The following is a 21,535-nucleotide window of genomic DNA, read 5'->3' on the forward strand; positions in this document are numbered from 1 at the left end:
TTAAATACATTTCCATTATTTCCTATGGGATAAATTAATTCGGTTCTCGACCAAATCGGTTCTCAACCACAGTTCTAGAACGGATTATGGTCGAGAACCGAGGTACCACTGTACTTCTAAAATGCAATGAGCTAATTTGCACCTGATGATTCTGGCTGATTACAAAGGAGCAAATACACCAAGACATAGCTGTTTGCTTGCTTTTCCTTGGCTCTTCCTGCTGGGAGATGTTATCTGTGAGTTTAGTATTGTCAGAAGGACAAGGCAGGAGCTCCACATCCATCTCCCCCACTCTCTCCCTCCCTACCCTCTCTCTCTCTTAAATCAAGCTTCTGACTCTTATTAAATTTCAGTCATTGGAGCAACACGACTTGTGGAGGTTTGTACAGTACTGCCAAAGGTGTCTGCCCCAGCATGTGGAAATTATTGAAGAATTACTTCCTGCCTGGGAAAGAAATTATCTCTCAATGTGCCCATTAATATAGTGGAAGAACTTTGAAAGGGCATCTGGGAACAACTGTTGTAGCAACTGCAACTTACAGAACATTAGGTTTATCCATGCGCATCTACTCCTAACCAGAATGCTGCCAAAATGACAAAACATGAACTTACAGTGTCACATCTGACATTTCAAACTTCCCTCATAACATTGCACAGAAGTTTCCAAGGGGCATGTTTTGTCATTTGCTCACAACTTTGCATCAGGCTAAAAACCAGAGTGACCGTCAGTAAGGCTTGGACAACAAGCTGGTTGGCCAATTCCTGTTGCAATCAATGGATCAACATTTGTTGATCCTAAAAGAAGCTGATCCTGCTGCCACTGCAGAATCCTGTGGGACTTCCTGTTCCTCACAGACAGGCAGCTGATCAACCAGACATTGTGATAGTAAACAAAGACATTGTTTATCAAAATGTTACATTTCAAGGAAGAAGATTTGCTTAAATATATAAAACATATGAAGTGTTAGTCAGCTGTAATGAAAGCACCACTAGACTTTATTAGACTGACTGACTATGGCCTGAGAGAAATGTAATTGTCTTTGTCTCTATTATCTTGCCATCAATAAAAGAAAGAATTGAAACAATCAGACTTGCCTCTTGTTTTGTTATTTTTGCTGCATCCTTGGCTTCAGCACCCTCTGGGGACTAGGAAGAAAATTATACGATTAAGTATACTGCATTCTCCTTAGTTAAAACAGACAATCAGAAATATAGAACCAAATGGAAATCTTAGAGGTTATACTATTTCAATAAAAGACAATGAGATTTAATTCCATCCGTATTTCTAATGCTTTAGAGATCACCTGAGCATTAGATTATTATAAACTGAAGTGTTTTGAAAATATAAACATATACCAGGAATTAGCAACTTTCTATTTTCAACGATATTTCTTTAAAAAGTGACTAAGGTGGTTTTAAGCAGAACCATTCAGTTACATATCATATTCAGGTTTAGTTTTCAGTCAAATGAAAAGAAAAGAAAATCTATAATCTAGTTTTAATGAAGATACAAAAACATAGAAGTGCTCAATAATGGAAACAGACAACATACCTTATTGGTAATACTGTACTACAAATTAAAATATGTGGTAAGAAAAGAAAATCTTAATTTTTCTTAAGGGAAAATTAAGTTTAATTTAGTAGAACTAATTTCAACTAAGTGTATTTAATTCTAGATTCTTACTGGTAGAATAATGGTGCTTGGCTTGGATATTTTATAAGACACTTTTGATGTTTAGGTGAACAATTCAATTTTCCAAATACTGAAAATGCTGGTCGGCATAGCAGAACCACAAGAATTTCCTTTGGGCTGGGTGAATTGGTACATGAAGATAGGCCTCAGTAATGTCCTCCAAAGCTAGGAAATCTCCCTCTCTAATCCCTTCCAGGATGGAGCAGAGGGAGTGTATTCTAAACCTCTGGTATACCAGATATCTATAGAGGCCCTTGAGATTCAAAATTGCCCTACACACACACACACACACACACACACACACACACACACACACACCAAGCTTTTTGGGTACTATGAAGAGCATTAAATAGAAACCTGACCCCCACTGGTCTGGCGGAATCGGCTAAATAGCCCAAATGGCTGGAAGGTTACTGCAAAATCCCTATTCTCTCCCGATCAGCTGGGACTCGGGAGGCAGATAATAGATAGGGGCTGGGCCAGTAAGAGATGGTATTTACCGGTTCTCTGAACCATTCAAAATGTCCACTATCAGTTCTCCAGAACTGGTCAGAACCTGCTGAATACCACTTCTGTAACAGACCCCCAAAAGTTCCAAAGTCCTGAAAGACACACGTACACTCCATGGTCCCATGACATTTGGGGCGTTCAGAAATTCTGCCTTTACATCGTTTGCAGCATCCTGTGGTCATGTGATCAGAATTTACAAAAGGTCATATAATCAAGTTTATTTATTTATTTATTTATTTAATTTATTGGATTTATATGCCGCCCCTCTCCGAAAACCCTGGGCGGCTAACAACAATCGTAAACAGTGTACAATAATAATCCAATACTAAAAGCAAATTAAAAACCCCTTAATATAAAAAACCAAACATACATACAAACATACCATGCATACAATTGTAAAGGCCTAGGGGGAAAAGGAATCTTAATTCCCCCATGCCTGGCGGCAGAGGTGGGTTTTAAGTAGCTTACGAAAGGCAAGGAGGGTGGGGGCACTTCTAATCTCTGGGGGGTGTTGGTTCCAGAGGGCCGGGGCCGCCACAGAGAAGGCTCTTCCCCTGGGTCCCGCCAAGCGGCATTGTTTAGTTGACGGGACCCGGAGAAGACCCACTCTGTGGGACCTAACTGGTCGCTGGGATTCGTGCCGCAGAAGGCGGTCCTTGAGGTAATCTGGTCTCACGAGTGCTATCTTACACTCAACACTATTTTTACCGGTTTATACTTTTATTCAAAGGAATTGTGCTAAAGAACCCAGGTCCCAGCCTTATGTTTCACTGGATGGATCATTTAGCTACAGGCAAAAATGTACTCTTCAAGGAAAACCCTTTCCTCTAATAAAGTATGTCTATAATTATGCCTCTCTCGCTCTCAAATTATCCACTTTTAAAACATTTGTTTAAATTTTATTAAATTCATTCATCTTAATAAGAATAATGGAAGGAACAGAACGTTTTAAATTAAACTCTATCAGCACATTGCTGAAGGCTAAAAAATGTAAAGTCAAACAACTGTATACAAATTATAAAATAGATGCTGAATCAATTTATAACATTTTATTTATTAGATTTGTATGCCGCCCCCATTGCAGTACAATACACTGGGCTGGCTTAGGATCTGCTATGCCCTCCCCCAAACAGAAAAGGAGACCCTTCTCACCACAGGAGGCATTTCAGATTCGATAAAAGAATGTCACTGTGGAATGCAAAGAGAGGGCATGGTCCTCCCATGCCTCCAACTGGTAGCTGTGCTAAGTTTGGGGGTTCTCTGTACCATCTGAAGTTCTTCCTGGTTCTTTTGCAGGCAGCACCATCTGCAGATCAAAATCTATTCAGGGAATCCTCCAACCAGTGGAAAAGAAGCTACAGAAGAGAATATCAACTCCATGGTAGACTGTTTTATGCTAGGATTAACAATTTAAATCCTTGCATTGTTACAAATGTTTGGTGCAAATGTCAAAGTTGAAGGCTGGGAACTGAAGGAGGTGAAGGGTGAAATTGGATTCTCCAAGACTATCTTATCTAATTGTAAATTAATCTTTTGTTGTATCTCCTGAATTTAAATGCAATGTAGCTATGGGCTGGCGATGAGGCAAAATGTATTGATAAGCCTTGCCTTATTAACTGCTTCAATTACCATTCCTGCTGACTGAAGAGAAAATATTCCCAAATCAAAGGCAGGAGCTGAGCGAAATTGTATCTGTGGAAAAATGATTTTTTAAATGTAATTGTCATTTATCTGACCAGCCTTTCATCCTCTGCAACCAGCAGGTCCAAGTGAATCTTTTAGATTTTTGTATCCTATAGTTTTAAAAAAGTCTTCATTTATAGTTTTACTTTGTTCTTTCATTCCTTTAATAATTAGAAAATTAAAATGGCTTGCAAGGTATCACGGGGCACAAGTTTATTTTGTCAGCTTGGCTTGAGGTATTACTTTTTCAAACGCAGGCAAAACATCTAAAGGCAGTATAGGTAACTAGGTTGTATGTGATCAAAAGATTCCAAGGTATAGTATCTGCATCAAAAGAACTGCTCTTAAGAAAGACTCTGTTTGTGTTTGTGTTTGTGTGTGTGTGTGTGTTTGTCGAGTCACCCTGGTATACCCAAATATGGGAGGGAGCATACTGCTTCCTTTTTGCCTCTATATATATTTGCCTCTACACACACACACACCCCCCTAAACACCACAATTCAATCAGCATGTAAAGCAGTGGTTCTCAACCTTTCTAATGCCTCAACCCCTTAATACAGTTCCTCATGTTGTGGTGACCCCCAACCATAAGTCTAGAACCAATTCTCCCAATAGAGCTTTAAGCTGATGAGCAGGAAGGTCAGAGGGATACCCCAACTGTAAACACCTGATTGGTTGGATTGTAAAAATAATTTAAAAAAATAAAAAATGTAATTTTTTTTTGAAGATGGGGATGACCGTGGCTAGTGACCATAGGTTTGGTTGGGAACTGGTCCTGACTGTGCAATGAACCATTTATTTTTATTTATTTATTTATTTATTTTATTTGACTTCTATGCCGCCCAAGCCCGAAGGACCCAGGGAGGCTTACAACAATATAAAGAGATACAAATACAATAAAAAGAAGTCAAATATAAATATTTAAAACTATAAATCCCAGTTTAAAACCCACCACTCAAGCAATCCAATCAACACACAGGCATATCATTCAGTACAATTCAGCCATGACAGATGTCAAATTCATAGCCCCCAGGCCTGCCGGCAAAGCCATGTCTTCACAACCTTTTGGAAGGCCAGTAGGCTGGGAACTGTATGGACATCAGGGGGAGTTGGTTCCATAGAGCCGGGGCAGCCACAGAGAAGGCCCTCCCCTGCGGCCCTGCCAACCTGCATCGCTTAGTTGATGGGATCTGGAGGAGGCCAACCCTGTATGATCTTATGGGTCTCTGGGAGGCATGGTCCCATAGATAATCTGGCCCTAAGCCATGTAGGGCTTTATAGGTAATAACTAACACCTTGAATTGTGACCAGAGATTAACCATAACTATAATAATAAGCAAAGGTAGTACCAATAGTAATAGGCACCTTGCATGCAATCCCAAAACAATTGGAACACCACTTGAACACCTCTGGCTTCGATAGAATCACAGTCAGTCAACTGTAAAAGCAACTTTACTTGGAATAGCTTACATTCTCAATGATACCTTTAACACCATCAAATGCTTATGCCTATCCCAGGTCTTTGGGAAAGAATCAATAGGTGGGTAACAATGCCAAATCTAATCCAAACAGAAAGCTGATTGTATAATGAATAATGAATAATAGTTTTGGGTTAGGTATAACATTTATTGAATATGCCAAGTTAAAATGCTCTATGATATCCTGAACATTCCAAAATTTTCCAGAAAACCAATTCTGATGCAAAATATTTCCAGAAAGCTTCCCCAATAAGTATGGAGATCAGTTCCAATTAAAGGCAATAATAAATAACTATTGCCTCTACTGTGCCAAAAATAAGTTTCTATTCCATTGCCAGGTTTTACGTTATTTTCTTTTGCGGCACAAATCATGGAAAGGCCTGGTTTCAGACAAGAGCTCTTATTTTATGCAGTAATAAATCTACATTGTTCTCATTCATTTTATAACACATTATTGACATACTCATAAAGACCTTGCACTTGGCAATCCACATGTCTGGCATGATACAAGAGAAATTAGCCACCTCTGGAAAATCAAGAAAATAAATTTAAACCCTGAATAAAATCATTGGGAGTATATAATTTATAATTATGTTTTATTAACTAGTTTCACTACATTTGAAAGATATTTTTTAAAAACACTTAAGCCGAATTTGTAGGCACCAACTTTAGCTTAGTTTTATAGAGTTTTATAAAAAGATTTAGATATTTTTCAAACCAGACGAAACAGTTAGAATGGCTATTATAGAACAGAATACTACTTTATATATTTCTAAAGCTAACAGTCTTTTTGTTGCCTTAAATGCATTTTTCCAAATATGAACCCCAAATAAGTGTGTTTTTGAGGATATACAATTTTGTAATCATGCAAAATAAAGTACAGTGGTACCTCTACTTAAGAATTTAATTCATCCTGTGACCAGGTTCTTAAGTAGAAAAGTTTGTAAGTAGAAGCAATTTTTCCCATAGCAATCAATGTAAAAGCAAATAATACATGCAAACCAATTAGGAAAGAAATAAGAGCTCGGAATTTGGGTGGGAGAAGGAGGAGGAAGAAGAGGAGGAAGACAGTCGCTGCTGAAGGAAAAAGGTGAGATGAGAGGAACAAAAAAAATCCAAAATTATAAGGCTTAAAAAAAAAAGAGGGACTCTAAGACGGCGAGGAGGAGTATGCGCCTCCCATATACCCGGCGCGAGACTGCCTCCCATACACTGCGCCAGAGAGAGAAACATAGGCAGGCGAGGGGGGGAACCTCCCGCTCCTTTGACCAAAAGGCGGTGGCTGCTGCTGCTGCTGCTACCTCTTCCTTTCCATGCTGAAGGGCTCCCCTCTTCTTTCACCCGCTCGTTTTATAGCCGTCGCCTTTCCTTCACTGTGGTAACTCATCAGTTTGGCTGAAGCCGTGTTGATCCAGCCGGGGTGAAGTGCCCCCTTTTGTTTTTCCGCACTCAGACGCTCTGGGAGGCACTCTTGTGCTGGGTTTATGGGAGGCAGCATGAGGGAGTCACCACAGTGAAGTGGTTTATTCCCTCTCCAAGCATCCAGAGAAAGGAAAATGCTCTGTTCGCTCTGGGCTGCCCAGAGCAAAGGGAGCGTTTCTCTTCTCTGGGTGCTGGCAGAGGTTTATTCCCTCTCCAGGCACCCAGAGAAAGGAAAACGCTCTGTTCGCTCTGGGCTGCCCAGAGCAAAGGGAACATTTCTTTTCTCTGGGTGCTGGCAGAGGTTTATTCCCTCTCCAAGCACCCAGAGAAAGGAAAATGCTTCGTTCACTCTGGACTGCCAAAGCCTCCTTAAGCGCCACTGAAAGGCTCCAATACCTAAAGTCCTGCTGGATTCATTTCAGAAGTTCAAAATCTTGGACAAAGAAATGGTCACCTTCCTCTGTTGCTTCCCAGCAACCAGCACCTAAGACATTCAGGACATAATAATAATCAAGCCAGCACCATTAGTAGCTACTAATTGCCTGTTACCCCATGAATCTGTTATCCAGTTGCCTTCCAAACAATCCAAAGTGGCTTCCACTAGCATAACTGATGGCAATGAATTCCAGTTTAAGTGAGCGTGGCATGAGAAAGTATTTCTGTCCATCCTGAGTCTCTCCATGGACCCTTGTTACTTTGCAGTAATTATCTTGCATCAGTTCCCTAACTTTTAAAAATTATCTTTTCTCTATGTATATTATAACAGTAAACAATTAAAGAAAATTTGAACTATTCATTATGAACTTTTCCCAACTGTGTTTCAAAAATTCAGACGGTTTATTGCTGCTCGTTGGGGCATTATTTTGTTTTCTTTTGTTTTGCTGTTAAGAAAACCAAGTTAAAAGCCTGACGAACGGAGTCTAGGACAAGTAGCACTCCAGCTGTTGTGGTTTACAATGCACAACCAATGGTCACGGCTTACTTCTATATGCTAACTTTGTATGCTGTATTATTTTTCCAACATAGAATAAGGTTATTACTAAATATTTAACAAACTATAAAGCAAAAAATTACAAATGCATTTATGCTCTAAGAATAAATGCTGGATGCCAAATCTTTTTTTTTTTTTAAACTTTCAAAGACAGCAATGTCAACATCATACAATAAGACTTTCTTGAAATGAAATTAAACAAGCACTACAGTCTGGGTTGATATTAAATATTAAGAATTTAAAAATAATGCCTGTATGTATAATTAATTCACAGCTAACAGAGAATAAATTAACTCTTCACTGTTTTCTTGGGTTCACTAGTAAATATGGATTGTTTGCAGGAGAAATAAAGAAAAGGAAGGAAAGCAATAACAACCTTAGACAAGATCAGGAAGGATGGTGATATTTCTATGCAGTGCTTTTATATTAAAGGCAGAAAAAAGTGCTTCAAGACATGCAGGGATAGGAATTTGGCTATCGTTGTCTACCATTCCTTAATCAAATGTGTCTTTTATCAGGAAAGGGCATGACTGCACTGCCCGAATCACTATGCCACGAAATATCAGAATTAAAGCAATGAAGCTCTGCAAAACTGTGGGCAGATTTCAAGCTTCAGGACTGCTTCATCAAACAATTTCACTGCAACTACAACACAATTAGAGGAAAAGCAGAGACTATCTAGATAAACTATATTTATGTTATTGCATCCCACCCATTTTTAAAAAATCAAATCCAAACAATTTCATACACACCTCCAAAAAATGTACGCACTTGGGGACTAATTTCTGAACAGCAACAGATCACAATGTCCAAATTCCTTCCAAGCCTATTCTCAGGATTCAGAACAGCTTTATATGATCTGATAACCTCATAATATAGTTGCAAATGCAACTTCTAAAATTTTCATCTACCCACACGTTGGCTGAAATTCTGAGAGCTGCAGTTCCGACATAATGGGAATGAATCTAGATAGAGAAAAGTACTATACATGGTGAATCAGGTAGACTGTTGAAATGAGGGCAACCCTCTAGTGGTAGCTTTTAATTATACTTAATCATCAGAGAGTGATTGCTGATACAGTATATGATTTTTTTTTATTCTTGTCTTGGGCATTATACAAATTCCATTAAAATAGAACTGGAAGTGAAACTTAGGGACATAAATTCTAAATATTGACCAAAATAAGACTTTAAGATTTTTTTTTAAAAAAATGCATTGATGTTACTAATGTAGAATGTATCAGGAAAGTAATACGTTTCAATTAAGGTTGCAACCCATTAAATCAGGATTGCAACACAATTAAACAAATTGTTAATCGATCACACAAAGGATGAATTATTATTCTATCAAACAAATGTGCATATAAATAAATTTAATTTAATGCAAGCGCTCCTTTCTATGAATATGCAAGCCTTTTCCATAGATAGAAAAGCCTTTTCTGACTTAATGCAGGATACCTGTACAGCTGTGGAAAAGTAAAATACAAAACTATGTTTTGTCTCTGAAAAAACATTGCCTGGTGGTTTGTAATGTCAATTATTACAAGAATACTGTAATCTCTTATATGGATTTTTGTTGCATCTTATAATGTGCCTTTTGTTATTATTTGTATATTATTTTATGGAATAGCACCACTGTCGAATTATTAGGATCTCAAACAGAACTTTTTATGAAATAATACAGGATGCCACAGAAATCTTCAAGAATATATAAAGACACTTCCAGGGATGAATGGCACACTAATGTCAGCTTCATGGGAATATGAGAGAGAAAAAATCAGGATGAGGCATTCAAAATTAAAAAGAAAAGAAAATTACAATCCCAGAGAGCAATTGTAATATTTTTTTGCTAGATTTTCAAAAGAAGCTGTTTAAAGTTTTAAAGAAATTTGAAACGATCAACAATCCTTTGAATGGATTAAAGATCAAGATTTATGTAAAATGAAGGGACACAAAGTCAATTTATTTGATAAAGATTAAAATGTTATTTTGGGTGATAGTGTTTAAACAGGTTTTGTACTTCAGTGTCGTTCTACTTAAAACATAGAATTTTGTGAACTCATTTTCTTTAAAGGAGAAATTATCCTCTGTCATGTTAAATTTTTGTTCTTTTCTTTATGCTAGGACACTAGGAATTTTTAATATCTTTTAAGTTTTGATTTGCTCATAGTTAAGAATTGAGAGATAGAATGTTTACTTGAATGGAACATGCTGATATTTGGCATAGTTTTCTTTGGATTTCCGGACATCTGGAATTGAAAAATGATGTACAGTGAATTTGATTACAGTTACCATAATGTTTAAGCTTTTCTCCCTGCAATTATTTTAAGTATTGTGATCTGATAGTATTTAAATTGGCTTCATTGTATGTAGTTCTTTCTACTTAAAGGAAGGGATATCTGTGAGCTTGTTTTCTTTAAAAGATAAATCCTCCCTGTTCTATCATTAAACTTTAATCTTTTGTTTACACTGGAACACTGAGATACCCTAGGATATCTAATTACTTTTAAATGTGGATTTGCTCACTGTTAAAAGTTGTGATCTGGAATGTTGTTTTATATATATATATATATATAATCCTCAGAGAGGGTTCGCAACTTGGGCGTCCTCCTTGATCCACAGCTAACATTGGAACACCATCTCTCGGCTGTGGCGAGGAGGGCGTTTGCCCAGGTTCGCCTGGTGCACCAGTTGCGGCCCTATTTGGACAGGGGGGTCATTGCTCACAGTTGCTCATGCCCTTATCATCTCGAGGTTCGATTACTGCAACGCTCTCTACATGGGGCTACCTTTGAAAAGTGTTTGGAAACTTCAGATCGTGCAGAATGCGGCCACGAAAGCTGTCGTGGGGCTTCCTAGATTCGGCCACGTTTCCACAACACTCCGTGGCCTGCACTGGCTGCCGATCAGTTTCCAGTCACAATTCAAAGTGTTGGTAATGACCTTTAAAGCCCTACATGGCATTGGACCAGAATACCTCCGGAACCGCCTTCTACCGCACGAATCCCAGCGACCGGTTAGGTCTCACAGAATTGGCCTTCTCCGGGCCCCGTCGATCAAACAATGTCGTTTGGCGGGCCCCAGGGGAAGAGCCTTCTCTGTGGCGGCCCGGCCCTCTGGAATCAACTCCCTCCAGAGATTAGAACGGCCCCCACCCTCCTTGTCTTTCGCAAGTTACTTAAGACATCTCCCCCAGGCTTATTATATTTCACGTTTCGTGTGTATGTGCTGTATGGTTTTTAATTGTTGGGGTTTTTATATATTTTATTATTAGATTTGTTCCAATGTTATACTGTTTTTTATTGCTGTTATGAGCCACCCCGAGTCTTCTGAGAGGGGCGGCATACAAATCTAATAAATAAATAAATACATATTAATATTATCATTTTAGGGCTATTTGGATTTTTTGCTGACACTTGAATTAGAGAATACATTACTCACTGGATTTGCCTATAGTTAGGAGTTATGGGATGAAAAGTTTTATATTTGTTAATTATGGAGGGGTGAAAAGATAGTGAAATTGTTTATATTTGTGGAGATGATTTTCAATGGTTCCCTCCTCTCTTTTCTTTTTTAGTCTGTATTATGTTTCATTATTAGAATCAAAACTTTTAACAAAACTGTTCTTTAAAAATTTACATTCTTTGCATCCATTCAAATATTTCTGAAGCAAGAGGTTCTGTCACTTATATGTAATGGTGGTAGGGGTTTTTTTTTTGTGAAAGATATAATAAAGCCATATGACTTTTACTCTTTGAGAAAGCTAATTCTACTTTTTCCCTGTAAAGCTCCCCAAATCTCCTCCCTCCCCCCCTCCAAGATTTTGGGAGCCTCCAGAATAGTGCAGAAGATACTATATGAAGCTATGGTACAGGGGCAAAAATACTGTCTTTCCATTAATGGAAGTTAAAACCAGATCCAAAATTTTTCAAATAAAATGAAGGACACCTTTACATTTGTGATAGCAGGCAACCTCTGGTAACATGTCTCTTGTGTGCAAAGAAAATCCTCCTTTTAAAATACAGCTTGCTGTGGCATCTAAAGAACCATTTTACCTTTGAGGGCAAACAGAAGATCAAAGAACTCAGTGAGCTACTGTCATCTAGCTCCCATTAAGTGTTCCTTTCCTACCACAGTCACCAGAAAGATTTCTGAAGAACCACATCATGTTAAGAGATGAAAAGAAGATGATTAAGTTTGATTTCAAGAACAGAAAGAAGAAAAGCAGAAAAATTAAGAGGGATAAACAGTGAATAGATGCAAAAGAAACATAGGTTGGTGCATTTATAAACTAAAATAGTAAAGTAAATCAGTATTGTTTTATAATCTTTTCCATTGTGTGTTTTGTACATTGTTGTTTTTATACATTGTAAACCACCCAGAGTCACAAGATTGCAGGATACAAATGTCAGAAATAACAAATTACAGTACCGCCTTTTTATTTTACACTCCTCCTCTCTTCTCAATGCATTTGTTTCATTTTCATTTATTTTGGAGTGAGAACACATTAATTAGAGGGCAATGGATTTATTGTTTGGGGAAATTGTGTATTCTGATCAAATAGAGCAGTGGAAAAGATGGAGACCAGCTAAAGAATGCCTTTGCTTCTTCATGCTGTATTAACTTTATGTTCATTCTTATGTCTAGCAAATATCAGTATTTTTTAATAACAAGATAAAATCTCAGAAGAGAAAATATAACATATAGTGCTACCATTCTCTATTTTTTCTGGAAAAGAGCATTGGCTTACCTGATACACTCCTTATCAGAAGGAGCCAGCAGTCAGGATGGGTGTTCTCACCCATCAGCTTTAAGGACTGAGTCTGTTGATTTAAACTGGGATCTACCCATTGGCTCCCAGTTCTGACGGATCTGATGCAAAGATTCAATGTGGTAAACACTATAGACTTCCAAAAACCACAATGCCTCATCTATTGGGCCTTGCTGTAAGAAAGCCCAGCTTTCAATGCCTATGGGTATAGGTAAGAAGAACAGGGCATTTTGGGAGTGGAGCCAAGTCTATCTTCTGTACCCATGAAAACCATACCCCAACCCACCCAATCCAGTTAAATTCCACCCCAATTTCTGCAGAAAAAAATGCCAACACATGCCTGATAAAACAGAAAGTCTGATTAAAGATTTTACGAATATGTGCTTAGTCTTCTAAGTTCACCTAGTATTACCTGAGGAGGCTTTTCTTGGGAAATTTAGTCACCTTATACAAGTAAACTGGCCACTTCCATAGCAGAAATCTGAGATTTACTTTATACAACAAAAGTGGATTCTGAAAAATCAAGGAATATCTGCCACTAATAGGTTTTATTAATAATACAAAAACACAGAAGATTATACAATCATATGACTGCTTGTAATTTCTTATTCACTTCACATTTCTCTTATCTTAAAAAGCAAAATTCATTTTTATTGTTAGAAAAGATAAAAAGATCTGTACTGCTTGTTATCAAAATCCCAGTGGAAGTGAGGACCCCGCTAATCGTGATTCTGGTAGATAGAAGCAGAATTTTTTCTTATTTCCCCCCCCAGAAATTAAGGTGTGTCTTATACTCCTAAAAATATGATATTTTATGCAGGGAGAATTAAGCCACATGTAGGGGCATTGCAAAAACCTTAAGATTCAGCCAAACATTTTGCTTGGAAGCTATGTTGAATGTCATATGCTTCTTCAATAGCTATACTAAAAGTCATTAAATGACATGTTTTCTGTATTATTTCCAGGGTTGACACTTTTATTATACACTAATCAATATCCAATCATACTAAGGCATTTACAATTGTTAAGAAGAACTTAACAGCCTAAAGTTGTAATATTCTACACATATTCTTCTTGGGACTACATCTAATGTAAGACTTGCTTCTGCCTGAGAATGGTTAGGGAAGTGTTATGAAATATGATTGTATTGAAGAGAGCAACTGACACCTGGACTTACCAGAAATCCAAAGTAGGACACAATTATTAATAGCAAAACCATTAGAAGGCAGAGGAGCCATGAAGTTTGCAATGAAGACTTTCTCTAGTATGCAGGATATTCTCTGCCTTGCGGCACAATTGGTTCTTTTTACCCTTAAACACCAAACGTGGTTTAAATTCAAGGCCTGATCTTCAGAGTAAGAACTATAAAAATAAGAACATTTGCATGTCTTATTTGTGAAAACCTTGCTTTCCTACTTAAATAGAAAATAGACAAGTTGTTAGTTTTCCTACAAAAACCTGTGGATTTTTTAAAAAAGAAACCTCTAAAATCACATCATTATTAGTTAGATTGATAGAGAGGATTTAAATAATCAGAGAACATCTGAAACCAGTTTTATTCAAAGAAAAGTAGGGTTTTTTAAAAAAATTTATGAATAACTATCTCCATTTATAACCCTGAACTACAATTTAGCATAAACTGGTTCTTTGTCTCCTTTTCTTAATTGATGAGGAAGACCAAGTCACCAAAATTCAGTTTTAATTAGCAAATTCATGATTTGTCTTAATATATATAGTTAATATTAATATACAGTTATATTAACTTAATTAACTAGTTAATAGTTAGTTAATATTTATTAACTAAGCTAGTAAAACAATCCAGGGTGGTGACTGGGTTGTTTAACAAATGACTAAGATAGTTTAGATATTGTTTTCAGTTAGCAAATATGTTAAGAGGTAAAGTTAAAAAATATTTCTTTCATGTACACACAACCATTTGTCATAGTGAAATTTCTTTTTTCTGAATGGCTGATGAAAAAACAAGTCATACAAAGATCAATTGTAGGGCAAATCTCTTAGTTAATGGCTGTTTCAATTTCAATATTCACAGAGCCTTCTCTGTGGCGGCCCCGGCCCTCTGGAACCAACTCCCGCCAGAGATCAGAATTGCCCCCACCCTCCTCGCCTTTCGTAAGCTCCTTAAAACCTACCTCTGCCATCACGCATGGGGGAACTGAAACATCTCCCCCGGGCCTATACAGTTTATGCATGGCATGTCTGTATGTATGTCTGGTTTTTATAATAAGGGTTTTTTAGTTGTTTTATTATTGGATTGCTACATACTGTTTTTATCACTGTTGTTAGCTGCCCTGAGTCCACCGAGAGGGGCGGCATACAAATCCAATAAATAAATAAAATAAATAAATATTATATTCTACAAGAATGTATAATGTAAAAAAACAAATAACCGGGGCATAAATATCACACTGAAATGCTAATTTAATATGTTCTTTGTTTTATATGCTTTATAAAACTGGGGAAAGTTTTATGAATGGTTGGAAACTAAAAATAACTGAGAAATATTTTTAATCACCTTTGAAGGAATACATGATTATTTAATTTTAATTTTTAATTTAGACCCTGATGAAGAAATAAGATTTGGTGGCAGCAATGGATAAGGATTTAACACAGAGGTGAAAAGGTTAAGTTAGATACTGAGTTAAGATGTTTATGTTTTATTATAGATAGAAAAAGGGAATATAAGGGAATTTTATAATATTGCTATTTGTAGACAAAATATGTTTGATGTGCAGTTAATTTTAATTAATTTAGCAAAGAAGGAAAAATCACTTTATTAAAAATGTATATCAAGATTTATTTTTGAATGTTTAATGTAACAAAAAATATTTTTTATTATTTTAGGCATTGATTCTGTGTTTTCTACTGGTAATGTTGTTTTTACTCTATGTTGGTGAAAAATAAAGAAAATTTGGTACGCCCCCCCTCCCCCCAAATGCAGGCTGTTCCTTGAATCAGAGAAGCTTATTTCAAGAGCACAATAGGTAAACATTATGAGTTGTGGGCAGCAAAAGTTTACTTCTGCCATAAAGCCCTTTTACCAGTAGTCCTAAACTTACTACCACAATTGGGACCAGAATCTCCATTGCTAAGCAAGGCAAATGATATGTAATTCACTGCAGTTGTTAAGTGAATCATGTGGTTGTTAAGCAACAGGCTTCACCTATTGACTTTGCTTGTTGAAAGCCAGCTGGGAAGGTTGCAAATAGTGATCACATGACTCTGGGGCGCTGCAACTGTCATGAATATATACTTGGCCGTCCTTCTCGATCCACAACTTACATTAGAGAACCATCTTTCAGCTGTGGCGAGGGGGGCACTTGCCCAGGTTCGCCTGGTGCACCAGTTGCGGCCCTACCTGGACCGAGACTCACTGTTTACAGTCACTCATGCACTCATTACCTCGAGGCTCGACTACTGTAATGCTCTTTACATGGGGCTACCTTTGAAGAGTATTCGGAAACTTCAGATTGTGCAGAATGCAGCTGCGAGAGCAATCATGGCCTTCCCCAGGTATACCCACATTACACCAACACTCTGCAGTCTGCATTGGTTGCCAATCAGTTTCCGGTAACAATTAAAAGTGTTGGTTATGACCTATAAAGCCCTTCATGGCATTGGACCAGAATATCTCCAGGACCGCCTTCTGCCGCACAAATCCCAGCGACCGGTTAGGTCCCACAGAGTTGGCCTTCTCCCGTCGATGAAACAATGTCATCTGGCGGGACCTTCTCTGTGGTGGCCCCGACCCTCTGGAATCAACCCCCCCCTGGAGATCAGGACTGCCCCCACCCTCCTTGCCTTTCACAAACTCCTCAAAACCCACCTCTGTCATCAGGCATGGGGAAATTGATTCCCCTGGGCCGTTTCCGCTTTATGTATGGTCTGTATGAGATGTATGATTGTTTTTTATATTAAGGGTTTTAAATTGGTTTAATGTATTGGATTTGTACTGTTTCTTGTTGTGAGCCGCTCCAAGTCTTCGGAGAGGGGCGGCATATAGATCTAAATAATAATAATAATAATAATAATAATAATAATAATAATAATAATAATATGATGATGATGATTGAAAATATCTTTGGGGGAAGGGGCCTTTTTTAATTTGATGAAAGAGATCTCAAGTTAGAATAAAAGAAATCTGTTTGGGATCCAACAAGGAGGAATGTTTGTTTGTTTATTGATTTATTTGTCAAACAAGTATAGTATTACAGTACATATTAACATAACATAATATAACATAAGTAGAACGTAGTAATAGAAAGGATAATAAGACAGGACAGGGACATTAGGCACATAAGTGCACTTATGCACGCTCCTTACAGACCTCTTAGAAAAGGGGAGAGGTCAATTGTAGATAATGTAAGGTTGAAGATTTTGGGGTTGGGGGAAGCAACAACAGAGTCAGGTAATGAGTTCCAGACGGTGACCACTCTATTGCTGAAATCGTATTTTCAGCAGTCAAGTTTGGAGCGATTTACATTTAATTTGTTTCTATTACGTGCTCTTGTGTTGTTGTTAAAGGTGAAGTAGTCACTGACAGGGAGTACATTATGATGTATGATTTTATGAACAACAGTTAAATCAGTTCGGAGACGACGTACTGTAGTTGTAAATTTTCTAGATTTAGTATTTGAAGTCTGGAGGAGTAGGGTAATTTGCTACGTGAGGAGGAGTGAAGGACTCTTGTGAAGTATTTCTGGGCTCCTTCGATTGTATTAATATCTGATATGCAATGTGGATTCCACACAGGTGAGCTGGTATTTTCCATGGTCTTTTTCTAAAGCCTAATTCAATTTGAGATTTTGAATTAGAGAAGGAAGAATGACTGAAGGAAGGACTTGATTTTTTTCTCACAATGCTAACTCAATACTATCTCAAACTTCACCTCACCCTCTACATTTGAACAATGAATATGTGCAACATAGCCTTATCTGGCCATTCCTCTGATTATCTAGAATTTAAAATCCTGTAGAGATTTAGATACATAAATATACATGTAGATAAAAAGGAGGATTCAGGAGAGGGCAAGATACTTGCTGACAGATGTCTGAAAAAGCAAAGACATAACTTTAAGCATTTGACCTTTGCCTTTGGGCCTAGCAGAGAAGAGATACAATCCAACATCTAATAATATTCCTAAAATGCAAAATCTACTTGGAACTTTATTTTGAATATTAATATAGTATAGCAAAGTTAGTATCACAGCATGAATGCTAGGTTAAGATATTCTTACATAATGTGAATGCAGAGAAATCTTTGACATGGAGACACTATGAAAAACAAAGCATTTCTCATGTGGAGATGGTATCACCCTAGATATCTCTGATATATACACTCTCTACCCTTTTGAAATTAATCTCCTATATTTTGCATTCTGTATCTCTGGCAATATCATTTGGCCCCTAAAAATCACAGGCTTTCTCTTTTGACTCAAATTAAGAAAATGTTCATGTAGAAATGCTGCAAGACAAACTTTGCCTGAAATCATAATTTAACATCATAGACTTCACTCCTATTCATAATTACATCTCTTAATTGAGACCACTCTCTCCCAGTATTAATTAATTTACATGTTTCTACATCCAATTTATGAGATTGCTTTTGTCATCTGTAATAAAAATGGAAAAGAAGTAAAACTAAAGACAAAAAAGACAAAAATCTCATGAAGGAATTTAATCAAGTATTTCAGAAAGCTGTCAGAGGAAACAAGAAGCAATATTACATCTGTAAAGATATTGACAATGGGAAGAGACATAGAAAAACAAGCAAATCTTTCTAAAACATTTCTAAATTCAGAAGGAAATTCCAATCTTGAACAGATATACTAAATGACATCATCAGATGGACAGTAACTGATTCAAAGATAGAAGAAAGATGAAAGAAACATACTGACATTCTTTGAAGATTTCAACATTGAAAATATTTTAGAAAATAGTTTTACTTAAAATAATATTGTACTGACAATGAGGTTTTAATACATTTTTATAGGCTTCTGACTTGGCTGAGCCCAGCACTCTGGGTTCTGCCAAGTCAGAAGCCTATAAAAATGTATAAAAACATGGTGAGCAACAGAAGTAAATAAAAATTCTCGCCAAACTATGCCTGCAAATCTAGGTAATACTCACTGACCAACAGAATGGAAAAGATCAATCTACATACACTACTAAAAAAAGAGATTTAACAAAATGTCTAGTTCACTGTTCACTCCAGGAGTTTAATTCTGAGTGGCTCAAGGTTCGACTCAGTCTTCCATCCTTCCGAAGTCAGTAAAAAGAGAACCCAGTTGTTAGGGGTAATATGTTGACTCTGTAAACTGCTTAGAGTGGGCTATAAAGCACTGTGAAGCGGTATATAGGTAAGTATTGCTTAACAAAATGTACACATTACCACACTTCTAGCAAAACAGCACATCATCCCTACATGGAAAGGGACATGCACACTGGACAATTGAGAAAACCAGATAATATAAATGTATTGAAAATATCAAACAGTGTACTGTATTTCCAAAAACCCAGGAATCTCACACCAATGCATTGTCCTCAGGAAAAAGCTCATACAGAAATGTGGAAGCCACAAAACAGATAAAACAGATTGGTTCCAGGTTAACAAAAAGTGACATAGCCTTGCATGTTTAGAATATATACAGTATACTGGAAAAAGATAATTATGATTTTAAAATTGGAGGAAGAAACATCTTATGCTAATGATATTACTGTGCTAGCTGAAAATACAAATTATCTGCAAGCTTTAGTAGTGAAAGTCAGGGAGCAAAGGGAAAAAGTGGCTGAAGTTAAGTATACACAGGACAACTAAAAAACATATAGCAACCACTATATAATTGACATTGAAGTGGTTCATAGCCTCTGCCTTTTAGGATCAACTATCAACAATAAAGGAATCGGAAGTCAGGAAGTAAGTTAGAGACTTGCTTTTCGTCCAGCATAAAGGCCTTGAAAAAGTTATGCATATTCTGTGATTGTTTACACCAACAAAGATCAGAATCAAGCTGCAGTGTTCTTTCCTCTGAAGTTCTATGGAAGTTGAGCTTAGAAATAGAATAGAAAGAATACTGATACTGAACTTCTTTCTCCTTCTATCCCTTCCTTCCCTTTTTTCGTTCCTTTCTTTCTTTCCTTCCTTCCTTCATTCCTCCTTTCGCTCTTCATATTTCTTAACCACCCATTTCCCTCTGATCCTGAAATCCAACTTCTTGAATCAGAAGTAAATTGATCATGTCAAAGTTCAGCTTAAATTTATTTTTCCATACCTGTCCTTTACTATTTGGAAATCTGCACAAGTTCTCAAAACATCCAGCAAGGAGTACGTACACCTTAGTATCATCAATATCCTGCTGAAAATTAGCCTCCAGCCAATGTCTGATAGTGGCTTAACTTACACAGAGACACATGAAACAAGATAAAATTTTGCAAAAAAAATCCAAGGAATCAAGTATGTTATCTCTTCCAATAACCACCATCATAAAGTGATATATTTAGGCTCCAACTTTTACAAGTACAGTACATCATTTTTTGGTGATTAATAAATTCAACACAAATGAGAAACCCAAGAATTACCATCCCCTTTCCCGGGAGGAAGAGCTAGTTAGGGGTATTTGTGTGCCAAATCTAAATCTTAATTTAGAATATAATGAATCAAGATTTCTTCTAAGAATTCTAATGCAATAAACCCATCCATCAATTCTTCAGCTATTCATATCCAATGTGTTCTAGCAATATCCTGTTTCTAGTTTCCTACACTATGATATTTCATTCTATGATATCTGAGGCATTATACACATATGCAGAATGAATGAAGTTTTGCCACAGAAGAGCAGCAAATAAGGTTATCAAGGATAAAATTAAATCTAAGACAAGAATGATAATACAAAAAAAATATTCCACTAAATCCAAGGAAAGTAACTCTCTGATAAATATGTAGTTTAGTATAAGATTATATCTTAATGAAAGCTAAAACTTTACTCAGATCTACCCAAAAGTAAGTCTCCATTTAATTTTGAAGAGATACATATCACATAGGTGTAGGCTTTAAAATATTTAAATATTTCAACTAACTTGAACTTTCAACCAATAATAAATCAAAATTGTAACTCATTCCCCAAAGGGAAAAGCAATGGTAATTATGAAGGAACATGCTGTAACTGTCTACTTTCAGACAAAAGATAAAATTGTTAACATTTTTAAAAGTAGTATTTATTTAAAGGAAGCTTAAAATACTGGATTGCTGGTCAAAATGGTACTTTTATATCAAGTATGACACATGAATATATTTCCATAAGAATCATGCAGAAATGAAATACTTTTGCTATTTCTTCAGTGGCATTAGCCTGACAACATTTTTGTGTTGTATTAATTACTTTAGTGGAGAATATGTAAATATAAAACTAAAGGAAAAGCACTATGTAGATAAAATAATTAGTAGTACAAAAGTTGGGTATTTTTAGACAGCTCAGCTTCTTAAAAGGCCTAAAAATCCATAAATAAGTAGCGGTACAAATTTATTTTTATTCTTTCTCTGAAGAGGCAAAACAAAGGCAGCCTCTTTCCATTATAGTCAGTTGTGGTACAATTTTGTTGCTTGCTTTTTTGTTAAGTGTTCTACAGAACCATCAGTGCGTGTACTACAGTACATTTCACAGAGGACACCAAGAACAGTTAAGCAGGTCAAGGTCTTGCATAAGGTTTGGAGGATGACTCCAGGGAAGCCTTGTCTTTGGCCATGTTGGCTGGGACTGATGAGAATTAAAATCCCAAACCTTTGGAAGACACTAAGTTTTATATCCCTGATACAAAGCCATCCAATCCTTATCCTTAGGAATTTATAATCTCAGCTGCAGCACAAGGGATTACCGAAGCTGAAGCTGATCACATCTTCAGTTACAGTCCCTGGTTCCTCTCTTTTTTTAGATGCATATCCTGCTTTTTCTCCAGGAACTATGCTAGCATACAC

The 21,535-nt window shown here is 36.8% G+C and overlaps 1 protein-coding gene across 3 annotated transcripts in view; it reads right to left on the bottom strand.

Annotated features, from left to right (window-relative positions):
- Positions 1–21,535, bottom strand: part of HMGN3 (high mobility group nucleosomal binding domain 3) — a 38,152-nt gene that overhangs the window by 14,368 nt on the left and 2,249 nt on the right. For all 3 annotated transcript variants that reach the window (XR_011557389.1, XM_070733096.1, XM_070733094.1), the window contains exon 2: positions 1,096–1,146. Coding sequence is in view for 2 of the 3 variants with exons in the window: in XM_070733096.1 (XP_070589197.1) it covers positions 1,096–1,146 (51 nt within the window). In the remaining variant the exon portion in view is untranslated. The remainder of the gene's footprint in view (positions 1–1,095; positions 1,147–21,535) is intronic.

Source organism: Erythrolamprus reginae, chromosome 1 (genome assembly GCF_031021105.1).
Source record: "Erythrolamprus reginae isolate rEryReg1 chromosome 1, rEryReg1.hap1, whole genome shotgun sequence".
In the NCBI taxonomy this organism is placed as follows: Eukaryota; Metazoa; Chordata; class Lepidosauria; order Squamata; family Dipsadidae; genus Erythrolamprus; species Erythrolamprus reginae.